The sequence below is a fragment of the Corticium candelabrum genome, chromosome 5, assembly GCF_963422355.1.
Source record: "Corticium candelabrum chromosome 5, ooCorCand1.1, whole genome shotgun sequence".
Taxonomy (NCBI): domain Eukaryota; kingdom Metazoa; phylum Porifera; class Homoscleromorpha; order Homosclerophorida; family Plakinidae; genus Corticium; species Corticium candelabrum.
This window is the reverse complement of record NC_085089.1, coordinates 3,024,873-3,047,031: the sequence shown is the minus strand read 5'-3', so window position 1 is coordinate 3,047,031 and position 22,159 is coordinate 3,024,873. Positions and strand designations below refer to the sequence as shown.

At 39.3% G+C, this 22,159-nt stretch overlaps 4 protein-coding genes across 5 annotated transcripts in view; all 4 read left to right on the top strand.

Annotated features, from left to right (window-relative positions):
* The first annotated feature begins 1,011 nt into the window (after positions 1–1,011).
* On the top strand, positions 1,012–4,621 carry LOC134180128 (nucleic acid dioxygenase ALKBH1-like). The gene is made up of 8 exons (XM_062647216.1): positions 1,012–1,148; positions 1,216–1,357; positions 2,387–2,543; positions 3,310–3,394; positions 3,456–3,541; positions 3,831–3,938; positions 3,996–4,174; positions 4,232–4,621. Exons 1-8 carry the CDS (start codon positions 1,020–1,022, stop codon positions 4,426–4,428), a joined length of 1,083 nt encoding a protein of 360 aa, XP_062503200.1. The 5' UTR covers positions 1,012–1,019; the 3' UTR covers positions 4,429–4,621.
* Positions 4,622–5,397: 776 nt separating this feature from the next.
* LOC134179899 (protein zwilch homolog) lies at positions 5,398–14,959 on the top strand. Of its 2 annotated transcripts, none has more exons than XM_062646917.1 (23): positions 5,398–5,451; positions 5,507–5,519; positions 5,593–5,757; positions 5,817–5,939; positions 9,084–9,157; positions 9,235–9,353; positions 9,428–9,469; positions 9,532–9,620; positions 10,896–10,978; positions 11,038–11,149; positions 11,209–11,280; positions 11,929–12,025; positions 12,107–12,153; positions 12,206–12,302; positions 12,366–12,445; positions 12,503–12,568; positions 12,779–12,819; positions 12,899–12,981; positions 13,041–13,069; positions 13,458–13,594; positions 13,655–13,756; positions 13,813–13,964; positions 14,777–14,959. In XM_062646917.1, the coding sequence occupies exons 1-23, from the start codon at positions 5,414–5,416 to the stop codon at positions 14,890–14,892; spliced, it is 1,977 nt and encodes a 658-aa protein (XP_062502901.1). In that variant the 5' UTR covers positions 5,398–5,413; the 3' UTR covers positions 14,893–14,959. The 2 variants fall into 2 exon arrangements, with proteins under 2 accessions (XP_062502901.1, XP_062502902.1); XM_062646918.1 differs by lacking the exon at positions 14,777–14,959 and adding an exon at positions 14,025–14,239.
* Positions 14,960–16,115: 1,156 nt separating this feature from the next.
* Positions 16,116–16,769, top strand: LOC134180239 (cytochrome c oxidase assembly factor 1 homolog). The gene has a single exon (XM_062647343.1). It carries the CDS (start codon positions 16,174–16,176, stop codon positions 16,561–16,563), a length of 390 nt encoding a protein of 129 aa, XP_062503327.1. The 5' UTR covers positions 16,116–16,173; the 3' UTR covers positions 16,564–16,769.
* Positions 16,770–17,834: 1,065 nt separating this feature from the next.
* Positions 17,835–22,159, top strand: part of LOC134180087 (replication factor C subunit 3-like) — a 7,768-nt gene continuing 3,443 nt past the window's right edge. Inside the window, exons 1-2 of the mRNA XM_062647166.1 lie at positions 17,835–18,023; positions 19,085–19,222. Of these exons, the coding sequence (XP_062503150.1) occupies positions 17,937–18,023; positions 19,085–19,222 (225 nt within the window). The 5' untranslated portion in view covers positions 17,835–17,936. The remainder of the gene's footprint in view (positions 18,024–19,084; positions 19,223–22,159) is intronic.

Sequence of the window (22,159 nt, the reverse complement as noted above, 5' to 3'; positions counted from 1 at the left end):
CACAGACACAGACACACAGACACAGACACACAGACACAGACACAGACACAGACACAGACACAGACACAGACACAGACACAGACACAGACACAGACACAGACACAGACACAGACACACACAGACACAGACACAGACACAGACAGACAGACGACAGACAGACAGACAGACGACACACAGACAGACAGACAGACAGACAGATGACACACACACACACACACACACACACACACACACACACACACACACACACACACACACACACACAGACACAGACACACAGACACAGACACACAGACACAGACACAGACACAGACACAGACACAGACACAGACACAGACACAGACACAGACACAGACACACACAGACACAGACACAGACACAGACAGACAGACGACAGACAGACAGACAGACGACACACAGACAGACAGACAGACAGACAGATGACACACACACACACACACACACACACACACACACACACACACACACACACACACACACACACACACACACACACACACACACACACACACACACAGAACACAGACACAGACACACAGACACAGACACAGACACAGACACAGACACAGACACACTGACACAGACACAGACACAGACACACACACACACACACACACACACACACACACACACACACACACACACACACACACACACACACACAGACAGACACAGACAGACAGACAGACAGACAGACAGACAGACAGACAGACAGACAGACAGACAGACAGACAGACAGACAACACACACACACACACACACACACACATACACACACACACACACACACACACACACACACACACACACACACACACACACACACACACACACACACACACACACACACACACACACACACACACACACACACACGTACTGCAACATATTCCAAAACGCTAACACACAGCTCACCTCGACACACAGTCCAAGGAAGTCTACTTACGTACAACCTGTAAGCCATCGTTTCTGCGCAGGCGCAAAGACTGATACCAGAGATGGCCTCAAAAACACCCGAGATGGCCACAAACGAGTTCAAATTGCAGTACAAACGATTTAGAGCGAAGAAAAGTCAGTTCGATCTAACTGATGTAATAGATTTCTCTCTACCTCATCAATACAGTTTGGTATATTTGTTTGAGAATTTGCGCTAAGGCTATTGCAATTGATTAGCTAGAGCAGTTGTTGCTTTAGATTGAGAAATGGAAGAAAACTTTTGAAGTCTCCTCGCAACGGAAATCAGTCGATAGTGAAACTGATTCAAGATCTCGAGCGGCCTGTTTTGGATTGAAGAGTCCGGAGACTTGGCAGATTTACCAAATCTCTTCAAATCCCGGTATGTATTGACAATTTGTGTAGAGTCATTTTTGTTATGTATGACAGTTTGACTATTCTGTGAACAGAAAATGATGTTTGGATACTTGGATTTATAATTATATGAACTAATTAGTATGCTTACAAATTATATAGAGACTGGGTGCGTAGCCAGCTTGAAAGGGATTTGCTAACCTTTGACTCTATACTTATAAAATGTAATTTAATTGACTAGAAGTTTACGTATTAAAATGCTAAAACGCTCTGGGAATTGGCGCAGGTTGTTTGTGTATTCTAGGAATGGTTAGATTCAGGCTCACACATTGCTTTTAGTGCAACGAAAACAAGGAATTTAGCTTTGGAGTTCAACCTATTATGTAGACTTTTTTAGTACTACCTAAGGCCATACAAACTACATATCTGGTTTTGCATCAGTGTCCACATCACTCGCAAACCTAGACACGTACACATGTGCCACATATTGTTACATGTCTATCTTATGCATTCACTCGGCAGCTGCCAACCATGGTTCTGATGTGAGTTATAGTGTGTAGTCACTTTATACATATTAAAGCTTTGAGCCTGTGAAACCTACTGACTACAATAACGTGTTAATATTAAATCATGAGTAGAAGAATGTGTTAATACTAAACAGATACCACGTACATGTGTACCGCCCGCCCGCACCTAAATTCAGGAAGAGGCTAGCTGACGCAAAACTATATATGTAGTTTGTATGGCTTAATGATAACAATATAAGTGCAACAGCATATTGCTGAGCTACTCAAACTGTGAATTTGCTACTAAACATAATTGAATCAAATGTCTCAGTGTAGGCATAGGTTATAAACTACATGTCCTCAGTTACTCATAGAACAATTTACAATTGATGAAATCAATTAGCTCGAAGAGAGGACTTATATGGAAGGTGACAACAAGAAATGGAAACATTAAAGTCCCATATAGGCAGTTTGTTTGGCTTTGGCAACGTTTGAACATTTGTGTGTTTAGTTAGATTCTAAGACCTGCAATTCAGTGGTTTTTGTTGTAGGATTTTTGTACATTGTTAATCCTTTCTCTGATGGCAGTCAGTATTATTGGTGTCAGCGATGTGTCTTAGACTACCCCTGCTTGCCTAATGTTTGCAATCTTGATGCACACGTCAGCCGCTCAAAGCAAAGCTTTTGGGATGTTCATCGATCTATAAAGTAAATTTACTTGCAGTCTTTATTGGTGCTTTGAACCTTTTTATCGTTGTGAATTTATCTTTATAATTGGTGTTGTAGGTATATTTATGTAAAATCAAAGTATTCACAACATTTTCAGGGTTTCTAGTGTGTCAGTGTTATATGGTAGGTATGGTATTATTATCTTGCACGCGTGCTTTTATTTCAACATTTTTCGACATTTATACAGACATTTCTATGTTAGTATTTTGCTGTGTTGTAGCCATGTGTGATTTTTGAGACGCTTTGTTTCTAATTTGTTTCCAAGACAGTGAAGGCAGCTAGGGTAGCACATATAGTTAGTAAATTGGATTTAAGATTTATTAACAGCATTCATACAAAATTAGAAAGGGATCAATATTAGACCTGAAGCAGGGCGTTTTTACTACTGTTTTTACAGAGATCTAACTTTGTACCTGCAATAACTAATGCAATGTCAATATACCAATTACAGGACCATAGCAGCAGGAATGGTTAACATCATATGTTAGTTAGATATTTTCATTTTGCAGTAATTTTTTTCTATCACTGGACTTTGTCGATAGTTTATTTTGTATTTGGTAACTGATTAATTCATGTAGTAGTTAGTGAATTTTATTCGACACGTATGTACTAGCTGATTGACGATGTTGCAGTTGTTCTGATATAACTGTTGAATTACATGGTTCTGTCAGGTCATATATAGTTTATATAAACTACTAGTCACCAAGAGCTGTGTGATACCAGAATAATGTGTTTCTTTGTACAGGGAAAGTGGCTCATTGCTAAGTGACTCACCTCTCATGAAACTACACTGGGTTACTCTTGGATATCATTATGACTGGGACAAGAAGGTTAATGACATTGAATGTTTGTTTTATCAAAGATTATGAGATTTACGGTAAAAAGTGTTAGGTATATCACAAGGACATAAAGTCAGAATTTCCAGATGACTTGGCTGGATTGTCGCATTTTGTTGCCGAAACTGTGGGATTCTTAGAGTAAGGTTGTATGTAATACCTGATCATGATGTGCATGAGACCATTATTTTATGTACATGTACATGTTTGACTGACTCGCTGCCTGGACTGTACAGGGCCAACAGAGCTGCAGCGGCCACTGCAGCCATGGCTGCCCCACTTTTGAAACTTTGACTTTAGCCAACTATCTATTGCTGCAATACTTGTGATTATGGAAATAATTGATTATAGAATGTAATGCATTTACAAATTTACCAAATAGTGTTTCTGCCAATTGTGACTAATAATAATAATGTTATGGTAATTGCAGCTTTAGACCAGAAGCAGCTATTGTGAATTTTTATCACATGGACTCTGCTATAGGTGGGCACACTGACCATTCAGAGTTTGACTTGTCTGCTCCTCTGCTCTCATTCAGGTTTACTAGAATATTCTTGTATATTTTAGCTGCGTTTTGATAGTGTTGTTTCTGAAGTTTTGGGCAGGAGGCAATCTTTCTGCTTGGAGGAGAAAGTCTTTTTACTAAGCCTGTGGCAATCCGAGTAAGAAGTGGAGATATAATGGTTATGTCTGGTGCAAGTCGACTTTGCTACCATGCGGTGCCTAGAATAATGAGAAACGTTAATTGTAGTTATGGGCCATCAGCTGGTGATAGTAAGGGTTTTGTAACAATTGATGTTGTTTTCAAGTTGCTGACTTTGTGTTGTTCAGGTCTTGCATTGCCTGGTTGTTCACTGTCTTGCAGTGATGGCGTTGACTCTTTGTTGTTGCACTGCTCTCCATCTGGTTGGCAGGGAGTAGGACAAGATTCACAGCTTTTGATTGATTACATGCACAATTCTAGAATTAATATTAATGTTCGGCAAGTTTTATCTACAAATGGGACATTTCCTTCTGAAGATGTTTGACTTTGTAGGTAATATCTAGGATTAGTTTTATTTGTCCACCTTAATTTCTTATATAATGTTATTGTAGATATAGAGATACAAATGGCATGGTAACGTGACCATCTTCAGTCTACTTTCTAAAACAGGCAGAGTTTATGTATTAATCCTGTGTGCAATGCAAATATATACCCCGGGTATATTTATTATTGTTATTGCGCTTGAAGTTTCTGATGAGCAATATTTGAGAAGTATAGTGACTGACAATGATCTTTGAAAAGTTACACAATCTTTGAATTGTTGTACAGACAAGGACACAAAACGTGACGAATACGTCAAACGTTTTGTACAAAGCGCTTCATTCTTTCTTATACATGCAAGTTAATTGTTGTCCATCATCTGACATGTTCCTCTCCTTCTTGTTATCTTCTTCCAGTGTTTCAGTGCTGAGTTGTGACATGTAGTTTTCTGGAGTGATATTCTTAAATGTTGAGTTCTGAAATGTTGGTTTCTGCTGTGTCGTTTGATCCGTAGTTTCGCTGTGACAAGCGAGTTGTTCTTTGCTTGCAATCGATTCATCCTTGAAGTACGTTTGCGACTCGTTCACCGATCCTACTTTACCATTATCTAACTTTGCCCATTGATGGGAAGTATTTTCTGCTTTATTACTAGGTTCGTGGGCAACGGTCACTTGGCCACGGGCGCATAATCCATCTGCAATTAATGTCACAATCGACTTCTTTGCTTCGTTGGTAAGTCACTTCCTTTGTTTGATGACCTGTAAATGGTTCTAGGATTGCTTGCCAGCTATCTACCAAAAATGAGATTCAATCTGATTCAAAAGGATGGCACCAAAAACTTAGTTAATGACAGTTTCCAGTTGTTTTCAAACCAACATAATTCGACTGACACTACAAAATCTAGTGGTATTTAGTACGCAAGTCCCGTATTTAGTATTGTAGGTCCCGTATTCGATACCGCCCGATGCTCTTACGCACCCGGATTATTGATGGCGGGTTTTACGAAGTTTCAGTCTTTTCTTGAACAGTAATTTCCTGCTTGGATACGTCTTGTGATTGTATTGTAAATGTTGTATTGATAGGATTTCCGTCCAGGTGAGTGTAGACTTACCTTGTTCGCTTTGCGCCGGGTATTAGTCTACAGACAACTAATTAATTCTAACTGTAGCAGAAGTACACGGCTCACGAAACATCATCTCATGCCGCCGTATGTGCCTCGCTAAATCAGTTTTTTAGTGAACCTAGCGGCTATCTAGTAAGTGGAAAGGAGGATGAAAACGAGGACAAACAATTATCGGATGACAGTCAGTCAGCAATCGAAGAAATGTCCAAGGTCTTATAGTGGGTGAGTGGTAGTTGCAACATTGCATTGAATTACCGTTTCGTCTGCAGAAAAAGTCGGAAAAGGACAAGGGTATGTTCCACGACAGCATTGTCCAGGATGAGAACGTTTGCCTAGGCCTTGGCAGCGGAAGTCAGTTGAATGTGGAAAGACCGGTCCTTCATGGAACTGTGGTACTGTATGCTGTTTCACTAATTAATAATTGGCTAATTCCAACTACAGTACTGAGATAATAAGGAATTAAAGTAAGATGCATCACATTTCGTTCATTATTAATTTTCTATTGCATGTGTGATTATTTTCCACGTGCGCTAAACACAGTCTAGCACAATAGTGAGGAAAGTTAGTAAAACGAGAACAAGCACGTAGCAAGTTGACGTTAGATGAAGATTGAATTTACAGCTTAGCTGGGTACCTGAACCAGATGTGTTACCTGCCACCTAACACTGCTGCTTACTAATGACCAAAAGCCATACAGTTTTTAAAGATGGCAACTCTTAATTAAATAAAGTCAACCAACTTAAATAAAGTCAACCAACTCTTAATTAAACACCAACATGGAAACTAACAGTGGATATATATGGAGATTCTGGCACTTTGACAGGCGATATCTCTGTTGTGGGAAGTTGGGAGGGGCTCATTGAGCATTTGTTTGTTGCATTAGCTCTAACTACTCATTATTAGGAGCATTTCTTGTTTGGAGACATTGTTTTGTCACTATATATCAGCTGAAAATGGCACTACAGTTAAAGGTCAAGCGGGTTATGAGGCTGGAGAAGAATTGTAAGAGACTGGGCCACAATGGTTTGTACAGGAATGTGAGTAAGCAGATTATTGAGACCACTTTCCCACCATCCAAGTCAGAGATTGAGCAGTATTTATTGGAGGATATCCTAGAGACTGATATGCCTCATAATCAGTCTGCCTTCTGGCTGTGGCATCAAATTCATGATGAGACCTACCGTGAGCAGCAGTGGCCACCAATCTCAGGCAGTGAGGTCACGTTGTGTCTCAAGAGGATGGGGAACTGGGAGTACTCTGGACCAGATTAGGTTTATTGTTTCTGGGTCAAGTCTATCATGTCATTGTGTCTTCATGACGATTTGAATCGTAACTACAGCCTCCTGTTTTCAGGACCCAGCCATGTGCCTGACTTGTTATCTTAGCGGACAACCACCCTGATCACTAAGGATGACAAGACTGACCAGGCCAAAAACTATCAGCTTATCACGTGTGTATAAGACCTTCATTTTAGTCGTCACATAGAGTATTGCAGGAGCATTTGGTTCAGGGAAACCTCGTGGCATCGGAGCAGAAGGGTTGTTTGCAGTGCAAGGATCAGCTGTTGATTAAGAAACTGCTTACTGATCGAAGACTGTAAGACCAGGCACAAGAACATGAACATGGCTTGGGTGAACTACCACCAGGGCTCGAAAAAAATTGGTCCAACTAGTTGTTGTCATTTGACAAGTTTCCAAAAATTTTGTGTCTTCAAAATTTTAGTCTAGGATGTCATGTTGATATCAATCATGGTGTTAGTGGTATGCCGCCATTTTGTACGATCTTCTAAAATTCAGTGCAGTGCAAGCATACAGCGCAGTATTTCCACAATGGCATTCAACCGAAAGTATCCAACACACACATTACCGCTGAGCCAATGGATACGACTAGGGAGACAATAGTGATAGCTAATTGAATTAGTGATTAAATGCATACCACTTTGTCAAACAAGGCGGGGTTTCAACCAGACTTCCACAATATCACATTGCAGAAGTCCGTTTCTTGCTACTAAAATCATACCTATTTTGATCTACAGGATTTACCATTGTGTCCACTTCATCACCTGCTCCCTGGTCACGAACTTCATGCCTTTACTTTGTCAGAATCCTGAGATGGCTCTTGCAGTCCCAGTTTCATTACCCGGGATATGATCAGTTTTGCTGCTGGTAGAGCACACGTACTATGCGTACATGTCGTTGTACGACAAATGTCCCAATGTGAGCGTCAAAGCGGTGCATGTTTCAGTACAGTACAGCTATCCGCCTGCATACCGAGAAAGCCATTACCAACTAGCCTTGGTCTGTTCTAGTCGTTTGATGACCTAGACTAGAACGCTAGTCGTCAGTTGTAAAATTTAACTCATCAAATGACGACTCGATGACCTATTTTTCGAGCCCTGTTACCACAAAGCTTACGACAGCATGCCACACAGCTGGTTGTTTTCAGCTGCATAAGATGCCTAAGATCAGTCCAGTCTTATGCAGGTTTTGTCACATGTGATGAAGAGTTGGAAGACATTGGTGATGCTTTTCTACAAGAACAGTTCCATCAAATGAGGCTTGTGTAGATGAAGCGAGGTATTTTCCAAGGTGATTCACTATCTCCTCATCTGTTCTGTATGTCTATTGATTTTATCAAAATGGATTTACAGAGAACTGGTTACGGCTGTTGGATAAGCTCTGGGTGTGGTGAGACTGCCAAACGTTATCTTGTCAGTTATCTGCTATTAATACAAGGATGATCTGAAGCTGTATGGCCGAAACCCCAATCAGCTGAAAGGGTTGTTGCAAACGGTTCGTACTTGTTCTACTGACAGTCAGATTAAATTTGGTCTGCACACTTAGTGTGCTGTTGCACGCTTTGTCAATGGCAAATCTTTCTGGTCACAATTTTGGGGTGAAAATTGGACACTGGCAACTGTCTGGAACCGGCTCAAGTCTACAAGTATTTGAGTGTGGATGAGAGTAACGGTATCCAGCACAGCTGTATGTGGGAGGCGCTCTATTGTGAGTACTTTCATGTAGTGAAAATGGTTTTCTGGATTGAATTGTACAGTTGGAACAAGATTTTTGCCATCAATGGGTTTACACTACCGGTTTTCACTTACAGTTTTGATGTCATTCATTGGAGGACCACGAACCTGCAGCAGCTTGATCAGTGGATCAGGAAACTTCTCTCTATGCATGGTGTCCACTCTCCTGTGGCAGATGTTGACTGGCTGTATGCTCTCAGAGTCTGTGCATTGGGGAAGGAAGTTGAGGGCTACAACATATTGAGTCAACGAATCAGTTTTTCATTGTGAGGCTGGACTGTATGAACCAGACTAATCTGGTTGAGCATGACACATAATAATGAGATTAGGCGTAAATCTTGTAGTCTATCAGCAATATTGAATTTAATAACAAAATTGGTCTGTGTACAGTTGTTTGTTTGGCAGTGTTATTATATTGTTTACACCTGTATGTTTCTTCATGAGCGACTGAAAGTAGTAGCTATATTAGTTTTTGCTAGCTGACTTCTTGTGTAATTAATTTCAGCCATTGTTTTATCAACATGAGAAGAAGATGGCCATGCCTTCAAACCTGATTCCTGTTGCTATCAGCGAAGCAAGGTAGCATTGTCACTTCTCTCTGACTCATGCTTTTATGCTACACATGTATGGTTGCATTGGTCAGCTTTGTGTCGTAGAGTGATATTGTCAGAATATATTCAAGCTGTTTCTGCTGGGCAGGTGGATGAAAAGGAAAGAGTTACCGTGTTATGTGATGGTGCATTACCTACAAATACTGTTGCTCTTAGTGCTTTTGGTAATTATGTGCACGAGCAGTCTAACTCTTACTGAAAATTAGGTATTAGTGTGATGTCAATGGATGTCTTCTAGTTAATTGTGGGCAAATTGACTTTGACGAAGTCATATTTACAGGTATTTGTATTACGTAACGCATGAGTGTTAAGTTGTTTGTTAATTGATTCCAACTATTACAGGCCATGTTTCGGCTAACGAATGGTCTTTGAAAAAGTTGTACGACGAGCTTTGTGAAGCTGCATCGTATCGTGTGCATCACACAACACCGGTGCGGGTAATGTTAGTGGCCGGTACTAGGTAGTGTATTCATGAGCTTTGCTGTTTCTTAATTTTTATTTTGTATATTTAGAAATATCTTATTTGATTTATTGCACCTTTTGTATTGAACGTTTATTTAGTTGAATAAACTTGTCAAAGTCAGCATTTTGATTTCCAAGTTTTTATCCAAAAAAAGTGTGGATGGAAACACTGGGTTGAGGGTATGATTATAGGATTGTTGTAGAATTTTAAGTGTTGCAGCTGTCTCTTCTGTGGTTTATCAGTATGTCTTTTCATTGTTACATTTAATTAGGGTAAGCAATACAACTGGACATTAGGCTGGTTTCCATATCAATTCAAAGCATGTGAATCATGCGATAGAACAGTTGTAGCTAATGTCTTGGAACTACAACCTAGTCGAATGAAAATGCTCGAATTCACAACTGTCATTGTACTAGAATCTATGCAATAGTTTGATATCATCAGTGTCCTAAACATGCAGGTGACAGGAATATTCATAAGTAACATTATGCATATTTGGGAGGGCACTGTTCAACATCTGATTATAAAAGTTTTAGGTTGAGTGGCAGCTGTTCAGAGTGAATTATTAGGTGGAGGGGACATACCACTTGCTTAAAGTTCTTGATCCACTTGATCTCAGGAGATTTGAGCATGTAGAGGCCATGTGTTTATAGATTACTGCAAACAGTGCAATTACAATTTTTTTGACAACATTTTTTGCACTATTGGCAAAAATCTGAAAGCAAGGCTGACACATGGGAAACAGGATGCCACTTATTTGGAAAAAAGCTTGCCGCTTTTGCCACACGGCATCTGTTTGAAATGTAAGATAATAATCAGAAACCAAGTGAAATGCACATAACTGACAAACATCACCAAAGAAGAAGTGAAGCTTATACAAGTTCTATGATCTTGAAACCAGTTCTAAATAATGCAGTATGCTTGTGAGCATGATATTACTAAGGTGGTAAATTTTATTGTTTTCAAATGGCAAAAGTTAACCATAGACATCAGTGGCGTTATCAGTAGGTAAGATGTACTAAATGCCTCAAGCATTATTGAGGCGTCACTGCCACGTCAGCTATTAAAACGGTCAACAAAATCAACTAAGAACAAATGATTTTATGGAGATGACAACTTCGCTGTCTGATCCAAGAGGAGAAATAGTTAATTGAACCATTGATGACCTTATGTTTATTCGTAATTAAACATGACAGTTATGCCACTATTGAAAAACATGTATTATTAATTGTTCTTGTTCTAGTTGCAGGTGTGTAGCAAAGCCTATGCTAAATACGATATTCTTAATTTGGATGATAATCAACAAACTGGTGATGACACACTACTGTATTTGCTATGTTGTAGATTTAATGTTATTAGTTGAGTGTATTTGTTCTTTTGTGTAGTTCCTCTGTGAGTGAGGATGAGAAGAGCTCATGTAGATTGTCAGTTGAGTGGGTGTGGAAAGATGTTTCATCCATTCTTTGTGAACCTTCTGTCGATTCTCTTTGTGCGATTGTGAGTTTTTTATTTTGACGTGTAGCATTACAAAGTGACAAATGTATATTTAACACTAGAATGTCAAAGTTGTACCTGGAGATTATCGATCACCACTAGCTCATATTTATCAAGAGCTTTTAGCAGTGAAGGTACGTGTTGGACTTTAATTTTTGTCGACTAAGACCCGATTGTCGGGTTATTGATAACAAACACAGAGACCCATGTAAATTGATTTTGTGTGTACATTCGTCAGAAAGTGAGGGTGTCGGATTATCAGATGTCCGAATAACGAGGTCTGACTGTACCATCATACATGTACTTGATAGTTTTAACTTAGAGTCAAATTTGTTTGTAGTTTCTCTGTCTGCATGTCTGTCTTTGTATCTATCTATCTGTTTGTTTGCTTACTTTTTGACATTCTGTTCATCAAAAATGTATTTTCAATGTCAAATGTCATAAACAAACTGCTCAGACATGGGTACAGTACTCAGATTTAGCCATATTGTGGAGAACTAGGTGTTGTACTTTTAGCCAATGTTTAGGGCAGAAACATAGTACTACTGCAACGCTTAATTGAAAGATATACATTTTTACATGCAAACACCAATGATCGTTACTATTGTCAGACGTCTCAACACTACCATTTACTAATACTGAGAGAGTTGGGGCGTTATTTCGCTTGTTGTACAACTGTTGCTTACCTAGTAGGACACATTTGATTGGACTCTTGTAATGATCTTTCAGCTTTTACAAGCTGTTCTGGAAGAACCCAATCCAATGCAAATTATTAAATTTAGGTGTTTCTCCAAGCCTGTGCTGATCCAAACAATTGGGGAGAGTCAGAGCAAGATGGTTTAAAATCGGCATTAGATGTTGTCCAAGAACTAGCACAAGGCAAGTGGACACAGGAAGGATAAATTTTGTAGCACGATGTTCTTAATTAATTAATCTTCATTATGTTGCTTAACTTACCAGAAACACAGAGCATTGCTGATGGAGGAGAGAGAAATGGAGCAGAGAATGTAAGAGTAACACTCAAGTTTCAATAGACTGTCAGCTTTAAACTGTCTGCAGGGATTGCCAAATCAAGGAATCAGTCCCGTGGCATACCTAATAATGCCTGAGCGCTTAGACATGGACTATACAGAAAGACTATGGAAGGCAATCAAAGGTTAATAGTCAAGTGAGGTGTGTCTTGATTAAACCTGTGAGTGCTAGTTTGCATGATTTGCAGATGTAAAGAGTCTGTCCTATCTCAAGTCACTTTATTCTGCTGTTTTTACTGGTATAGTTCAAGGATTGTTTCAACCATATGTGCGTAATTTACTGGCTTCTGCTTACCTAATAGTTAAGATATGATGTATGTAACAGATTTCCCAACACAACAAGACTTCAACAGCAACAATTCTCAGAGAATGCCTGTCACTTCGTGGCCAGGTGATTATTTGATGCTTGTTTACTTGTTACAGTAGCAGTCAAGACAGCTCTGTTTGAATACTTGAAGTTGTCTACGTCTAGTCAATGCTGTTTCTCTGTGGTTAATTAACATTGGGGTTGTACTTTCTGACAGTATGAACCTTCTGTTGTGTATCACTTGCTACAGTGAGTTTTCTATTTGTGCAGTAATAAATTGCTAATACATTGCAGGTTGATGAAGGAGGAACTACTGCTAGCAAGCTTCGTTCTTGGTAATAACGATTATCGTGACTATTATGGTACTTGAAGTTGGTATTCACATGCCATTACTGTATTGCCATTGCAAATTAGGTTTACAGTAAAAAACATTCTTACAAGTTGTGTGGAAATTGGAATAAACAAGCTCAAAAGAGACTATGAGGCATTTTTTCTTGGTGAGTTGAGAAATAACTTTGTTATTCTGTTCAAACAGTGATTGCATGTGCGTTGGCAGGTGAAGAGTTAACAACATTTCATCATCTGGTATCATTCTATACGTGCAGTTTGTAACAAATTAGTTAATGTTAAACCTTGACAAAGCCATGGTAGACAGACTAGGCCTGGAGCCTTTTGTGCTTCTATTAATAATTAAGTAATTAAAGGAATTATTAGTTTAGTTATTAGTTGCTCTTATAGACAAATTGGTATGATGGTGCTTTGTTGTGTTGTTATTTTCTGTTGAATATCTCTAATACCATCAGTGAGTTAGATGTTACTGCTGTCACTGACGTTTAACAGTTTGTCAAGAATGATTGTGAGATATGCCAATTTCAAAAGCAGTAGACAAAAATGAGTGTACAGTACTGTAGAGGCATAAACAGGATATTGAATTAATTCACATCAACAGTGAGCAATTAATACTTATGTTCAGAGATACTTTATTGATGACAGCACTTCAGTGCAAGAGCAATTCTCCAAACTTGAGTCACTACACTGTGCAATGGAAGTCATCTCAGTAGTCAAGTTATACATGGCACCACCAATAGATTTCCAAAGGGCGTTCTTAAGGTTAAAATGGATATCTTAAAGTAGTCTATTTGATATAGCAGCAGTCTATGACACTTTCAGACCTGTCTTGAGTTACTACGAAGAACATCCTGCCAGTTCCTCTCCTGTTTTCTCTATGCCTGTTGTCTCGGTGCCACCGCAGCTGAGGACACTGTGCCTAAGGTTTGCAACTGTTGCTGTCTCATGGGAAAACACTTGCTGTAGAATTTCTTTTTTAGACTTCAACCTTCAACGTGGGTGGTTTCATTTGAGTCACAAAACACTGATATTCAACATCTTCATGTTTTCTCGACAAAGCAGCTGTTTCAAGCATCAAGCAGTGATATTGATGATGCTAGTACAAGTAGTAGCAGTATGCGTTATGATGCAGGTAATCAAATTTATATAACAGAGATGAGTGTTGGGATTACATTGGTGTTTGGACCAATAGGTTCTTCATCATCATATTTTTATTATGTAGCAAGACATCATACTGTTGCATTTGAATAGATGCTGTGGTGTCAGTAGTTGGACAATGACGGATAGAGAAAATACTATGAATGTGAATATGGGACTGGACTTTGAACGAATGTATTGGGATATGTTTACTGATTCATTCTATGAGGGAAGATTTTTTGTTAAGAAATTTGTAATTGTTATATAGTACCCATCATTATAAGCTCTTGGTGCCACTAGAAGAGCACATATAAGGTAGCTTATATCTATTTCTTTCTTCCCCAAAAGTTTGCATGCTGTCTATGTCAACAAAGATGACACAGCTTGTGGCCGGGAAGCATATCCAACTGGTTCCAGACCTGCTGGGATGGCATCTAGATGGAATCATTCGACTGTCATTAGATAAACTGAAAGCCCTGGCATCATCATCACTGCTGGCAACTGCACAACTATTCATAGTAAATTGGTTTTCACTCACAGTAGACACTCTGCAAGTACTAGAGGCTGTAGCAGAAATACATTCAAACTGGTGAAGCATTCATAACCAATTATATTATTTTTAATACTTGCATGTGGTTTACAATGAAGTCTTAACCGTTGAAACAGTTTAGACATGGCTATATGCACAATATCCTCAGACCCAAATAGTTATTCTAGCTAAAACAAACAAGAAGCAGGGTTGTCTCTACATAGACTGCTTTGTTTTCTTAGGTGTACCTAGTCTTCTGACTCTTCGTTTATTATTAGATCCGAAAAATACGTTAAAGCCTCAAGTTTGCAACACAGCAATTTTTGTGAGCTATCTTGAATGGTCATGGTGGAGCAAACATGATTATATGCCTCTTCAACTTGGCAGAAATTAGATGGTAACTCTGCATGGTGAATTGTAGTTTGGTGGTCTAACTAGAAATCATGCAACCAGATTCATTTAGTCAGATTACAGGCTTCTGTTACCTTCAGTCACTATGTTGTTGCTGAGCAAATTGGCAAGCAATAGAATCCTGTTGGCATTTTGCTATATTTGACCAATATAACAAAGTAGTGTGTTACAGTTAAGAAGGGGAGACATATGGAAGGTAGCAAATGTGTCGAAGCTCCTAGATCGCACTTCACAACCACTTTCATTCCAAACCTTCAACTAGAAGACTGAAACTTTTCAGGTGCCAAATGAAACACAAGGGTTGCGTTTGCAAGGTAGTCAGAAGAAGAGGTTCAAAGACAAAATTCAAACTTGTCTTGCCATACAACCCACAGCAATCGAAAAGCTGCTAGTGACTGAATATCTTGGAGATCCTTGTGCAAAACAGTAATCGCAAAACCTGAAAAAATTTGGTTTCGTACTAAAGAGTCAACTCAGGGAGACAGAAAATCAACAAGCAATTAACAAATACATTTGCGAGACCACATTTTCAGCTCAACGCATTGAACTGTTCAAACATCTGTCAAAACGGACAGCTCATCCATCATATGTGTAGTTATAGTCGAATCCAAACTATACGTCTGGTACTTACTACGCTGGCACGAAGACAGCGTAGAAAGTCTATGAAGCTATACTACAATTATTATACATATAATCAATGTCTAGATGTCTCTAGCAACTTCAACTGCGGCTGAAATAACACAGCACACAAGCAGTTCTTCGGTTTCTCTGTCAGTCTTCTGCACAGCAATCAGCAATAAGATTTTCTCATCAACGACCATATCTGAAACTGTGTAACTCACCCTCGTTTGGCTGGTATCCTTGAAGCATCCACTTAGGAAGTTTCTGTCCTCTTTCAATCATGTGCTTGTAACGCTCCTCAGCTTGTTCTTCGTATCTGTGCATGTAATACCCTGCTACGGCGCCAATAGCTCCTCCGGTGACGATTCTGTGGAGCTCTAAACACAAAGTCATTTCTAGAACCCCACCTTTAATTTTAACTAATATCTTACTCCACAACACGGGTCTTCGTGCCAGGAGATTAGCCCAACATACACTAAACAGTCCACCAGCCGTGCAAAAGACCCATGTACGTATCATACTGCAATAATCCGGGATGTTGAAGTCGTCGAGGGTGCCCGTATCCCACTTAAGGATACGGGACCTGCAGAGTTTACATTGCGGATGTGATGGGCAGGTGTAATTTGTCTTTCGGGTAACGAGGATGTCGTCTGTGTTGACAAAAATTGCCATTTATGGAGGAGTTGCCTCCGTAGCCGGAGCTTTCTTCTGTTACAATGCAATTCAAGTGAATCTTGCATCAGGAGGCTACTACACAGAATCTCTTCGAATTTTGCAAGACACTCCAGCTGCATTATCGGAACTAGGAAAACCTCTTAGACCTACATATTTGGACTTGGGAAATAGAGAAAATTTGGTATCGGAGAAAGAGGCTCGTCTCATTATTCCAGTGAAAGGATCTAAGAGTAATGGATTACTTCGAGTGGAAGCATCAAGAAATTTAGAAACCAGTTTGAAATGGAACATTGACCGCCTTCAACTAGATTTGGATTCTGGAAAGCGAATAGTCATTGTGGAGAGAATGTCAACGTAGTTAAATTTGATTATTGAATGTATTTTGCCTGAGCTAGCACCTACATTTACTGGTTGGTATGTGTATAGCTAGTACTGCATGCACTTTATGTTAAAAAGCTGGATATAAGAGTATATAATTAGACTCTAAGTTAGCAATCAACTTACTTGTTCAATGTATGTTATCGATAACAAATCAATGTGGTCTAGTGCAAGCTTGTGTGTTTGCTCTTTAGTAAAGAGATCTTTCTTATTATAGCATTTGGCCAGTATTCATAATAGAAAGACCAAGAACAATTGTACTTAAGGATGACAATTCATGATTCTGTCATTCGTACACACAGATAAAGCCACTTGAATTTTCATGCCAGGGAAAGAGGGATTTTCAGTTAGAGATGTATGGAGAGACAGTAACACTCTTTTTTGCAGGAGCAACAAGACTAGAGGGCATTGGTATCCAGCCGTGTAAAGCAAGTCTGAGGGAGCGGTTGGTGAATGCTGCAGAGTCATCTGTACACACATGATGGCTAAGAGAACATGTGTCGATCAGCTCCTGTAGTCAGTGATGATTCCAGCAATGTGGACACTAAGGTTTTGAGTGAGCAAGGAGTGCTATGGTAGCTCCATAGATTATTCTTAACTGCAACAACAACTGAGATGGTTTTGCTAATTCATGAGGCCGAATACAGATTCTGGGGATCATATAGCAGTTCAAGGACTGTTTGACATGCTCCATGTTCAGTTGACATCTACATCATCTCAATACTCCATCCAGACAAGTACATAATGAGAATCAAAAGTCCAGATGCTCAATTAAAGACAACATGACCAGGAATTCATTGAAGATCTAGAATCATTTGGGTGTCATGTTACCTCAGGATTGCTTTATATGACAAGTTCTTTGCAGAGAGAAAATACAATAATACCCACTTTTTGGTGTGCTACAAACATCAATATATATATATATATATATATATATATATATATATATATATATATATATATATATATATATATATATATATATATACCACAGGCAATATTTTACTATTGCTCTCAGTGAAGGTCAAAACACATTAAAGTCACACAACAACAGACTGTGAGTACTTCAGTACCTCAAACATAATGCTTTCTTGTTGATAAGAAAGATTTTGGTGCATCGAAATCAAGTCTGCGAAGATCAAGAACTTGAGGCGCCAATCGGGGCCATTCAGAACATAATTGACTACCTGGTACACTAATTACTATAAAAAGGCGGCTGGATAGCGAGGTATTGTTTGGTGCCCGGATGCTGTTGCGCGCGACAGAGTAGGCTGACGTAGAACACATCTCGGGCGTTGGTATAGCTGCTACCTGGCATTTGTTGGTTGCTTTGAGACGAACTGAATTGGAACTATGAGTCTCTGGGTTGATAAACATCGTCCGAAAGCGCTAGAAAAATTGGACTATCATCGAGATCAGGCGGCGCAACTGAAAAAACTTGTAAGCTGGTCAGATGATTGTGTCTAGTGTATCGTCTGTTGCTGAGAGTTTCAGGGATTGTTTATCTTCTTTCTGTCGCGCTTCGCTTTTGTATATGTTCGTCTGTTCGTTTGTTCAAAGTGAAAATACTCAATTACTTGTAGATATCAATTTAAAATATATAGAGTTACAGAAATGTTTAAGTAGGATCGACCTACAGCTATGGTTGATCATGTTAAGAGACAACATTTTGTTTATATGTCTGCATGTCTGTCAATTGTAAGAGTACTGTACCATTCCTACTGTTTCTATGTACATCTAGCAATTCTAATCTAGTTCAATTCGTACAACTCTGGAAGTGCACCTTTGAAGGGCTATGGAAAACGATGTTGGAAGATTCTAACTGCTTGCAATTGCATTCATCAATGCTGTAAAGAGCTACTGAGCTAAATGTACACGATGTATTATGATTAATTAATTAACTGTAACTTGTGATTAAACTTCAAGTTGAGTCGGAATGAACAGATTGAAGCCCTTGGGATCAAATACCTTTCTGAGAGAAATCTAATCAGGTAACAACTGCTGGTGGTGGCACAAGGCTGTGGAAGATTAATGTAGAACATTACCAGACTTACACAGATTTTGCCAGTATTTATGGGGATGGTCTCTCACATGATGGCATTCACACATACGATCCATGCCATTATTATCTAGTTACTTAGAGGTCAGCTGCGCAGAAATTTGTTTCTATTTAGTTGTGAGAAAAAGCGATGAAAAAGAATTGGCTGCATTTTAGACATCAACATTAAATTAGATATACCAATGGTAATGATTATATTCATTTATAGTTAATTTTAAGAGTTTTATAAGATTGATCATTTGATAAAACCCGGTTTGATGGAAATTATGTGTTAGGGCTTTGATTTAAACTATTGGAACAGGTAATACAATATGTGGTTTTATCAACTACATTCTGACTGTTGAACCATTAATTAAAGTGGGATGTTCTATAGTGTACACTGTTGCATCTATAATAGTGACTCTGATACTGTGCTCTCTGCTGTAGTTATTTTTGTGAACAGGTGAATGCTGGAGACTTTCCACACATGTTAGTATATGGACCATCAGGAGCTGGAAAGAAAACTCGGATCACTTGCATGCTGCGGGAGTTGTATGGAGCAGGAATAGAAAAGCTAAAGATAGAACATCAGACATTTACGGTAAGTAGATGAAAGCACTGAGAGTGCTGATGCCTTAGTGTACAATCAACTGGACATTTGATGTTCAGTAGCACAAACACACAGGCAGCTAAAATCCGTATACTTCTACTGTGCATGCGCATCAAAAACTCACCCATGACTCAAGAATGAAGCTTTATCTTGTAAATCATAAAGAAAACATCACTTCTAAATCCAAGAAAACGTCTTCGTTACCCGAAGAAGCCCGTTTTGTTGTTAAAATCCACTGTGGCAAATAGATACAGTGGTAATGCATGCACCCTGAGAAATCACCCATAACTCACAAATAAAGATTTATCTTGCAAATCTGCAACACACACACACACACACACACACACACACACACACACACACACCACACACACACACACACACACACACACACACACACACACACACAAACAAACAAACACACACCGGCAGACTACTTGTGCTTGTGCATTGAGGCGTAATAAATCTTTAGGAGCTGTTCACAAATTTTATTGTTTTTACAAGTGTAAAGTGTGTAATAGTCTGTATGGTTTTTCAAACCTCCCAACTCTCTCTGAGGAGCATATAGAAATGTTCATAAGTCAGGTTAGTATTACATGAAGTTGGGACCTTTGATCAGTATTTGCTATAGGTTATCCATACTTATAGTAAAAGGCTACAGTGCTCACTGAGTGATGCCATCTTGAATATTGATGACGTCACCAAAAGTTTGTTTCCTATCCACTCACAAACTGTTCTTCTCTGCTCCTTTTTGAACCTGTGACCTTTTCTCACTTTCAAACAGCAACTGGTGCCCTTGTGATGGCCAGTGCTCTGTCCCCGTGCAGTGCTGGCGTTTGCCTGTAGGTCATGACGTCACCTACCTATTATGATGTCACCTGCCTATTATAATGTCACCTAACTAACGTTTTAATCACTGCTAAAATCATCCTCTCAAAACGCTCTCTTTCTACTGTGTCATCATTTTGCATTTTATCGCGTCCTTTGGTGGTTATGGTCAAGTAAGCCTGTCTTAAAGGAACATTTCGGCCACATGCGCTAGTAAATTGCGATTAGCATACATCTTTGATTGTTGGTTACCAACAATTAAATTGAGACATTTGACGCATTTGCAAAACGACAAATTGAGACATTTGACGCATTTGCAGAACGAGATATGCTTACGTACGCTTTTAACTGATTAAATGATAAATTCTATCGGACGCGTTTGTAACTTTTTCGATCGGGGCCCCAAATTCTCGAATATCTACTGTAGATCGCAGTTTGCAAAGCGTGCTGTTTGGTTCAGTAGCTGAAACACTTATGCACAACTTACTCATACTTATCAAGTGGGCAACACTTTTCTAACGTGACTCTGAAGAGGGTTTTCTCGCCATCACGTGACATCGACAGCAGTCGTGAAGCGCGGTGGACGCCGAAACAGATCCGGACAGCGAAACAGATCCGGACACCAATACTGCTCACCTCTTTATCCTTTTAGTTGTGTTCGTGTGCGACAGACTACGTATGAACAGCTGTTTTTACCACACACCGAAGGGGCCCTGTCGTAAAAACTGGACTCAACTGTAACTTCGCGTTGCAGTTCTTGTCACTTCCATCAGTGCATGCAGCCATTGCTTTTTGCCGCAAATGTACGTTAGCGCGTGTCTCTGAAATGTTGCGTTAATGCAAACCTCTGAAATGTCTCTTATATATTAGCCTGAATTCCAATTTGGCTTATACAGAAATAAGCACGGCTATTATTGGTCTTGTCGCAAATAAAAGCCGTGCTTATTTCTGTGTAAGCCAAATTGGAATTCAGGCTAATATTTTAGAGAGGCTTTAATATATGGATGCCATTTGAACACGCTGAGGTATAGACATGACAACCCTGAACCACTCGAGAAGGCAAGATTCATTAATATATATATATATATATATATATATATATATATATATATATATATACATGACTATGATAAGATGCCAGTTTCAAGAGTGTCAGGTGAATTTTCGTTATTAGTTTCAGTGTCATTGAACGCTGCACGCACACCGTGACACATGAGCACATGCATGGGCCCGTGTGCATGCTGTGCATCTTGAACAAAAAGATTGGCTTCTAAACGCGACCAGCTTGGATGCAGCACGAGGTCTTCAATTTTTGCTTATATTCGAGATCAGCTGGTATTCCAGGTTGGCTTTTATTTACGACAATACGGTATACATACATACATCTGTATTTTCAGGCATAGCAATGCCGGGTGCCACTGCTAGTTACATCAGATCTAAAACTACAAGCAAATTCGGTGACAGGTTGATGTCTTCCAGCACGTCCAGAAGCTGTCTGATGTTTTACAAGCTGGTAGCAAGTTTTTAGGTGTGGTTACACAGTTGCATACCTCTACATTGTCACGTAATTTGTGGGCATTTTTGTCAACTTTGGCTGGCTTGTCTCTTTTGTGCACAAGAAGATTGTGCCATTGTTTGTCTCTTTGGCTATTGACTGTTTCGCACAGCATCACTCTGTTGCTTTATGACGTTGATGGAGTGACGATACAGGCTGCGAGGTGACTTGTGTACTACAGTTAATGTCGTTAGACAGAACTGAAAGTTTTGTACTTGTCAAAGAACACGTTTATATATTGATGAAAAACTTTGCAATTGGCTACCCACTTTGCGCATTATGTTTCAGGCTCATTACTTCAAGATTGTCATCATCATTCACATTGTCTAGTACCTCCATAAAAGTCTATGTAGGCTCACTCCCCTTACCCCTAGTGTATGGTTTGTATGCTTGTGAAAGTGACAGAAATTGTGAATGGCACTTTGTGTCTGTGCTGAGTTGAAACTGTACATTTAGTAAAGTAAACCCTCTGTAATTCTTGAGCTTGTAAGCTAGGTTAGGCTATGGTCTAGTAGAGCTGTGACCGGTGTACTCTTTTGTGATGG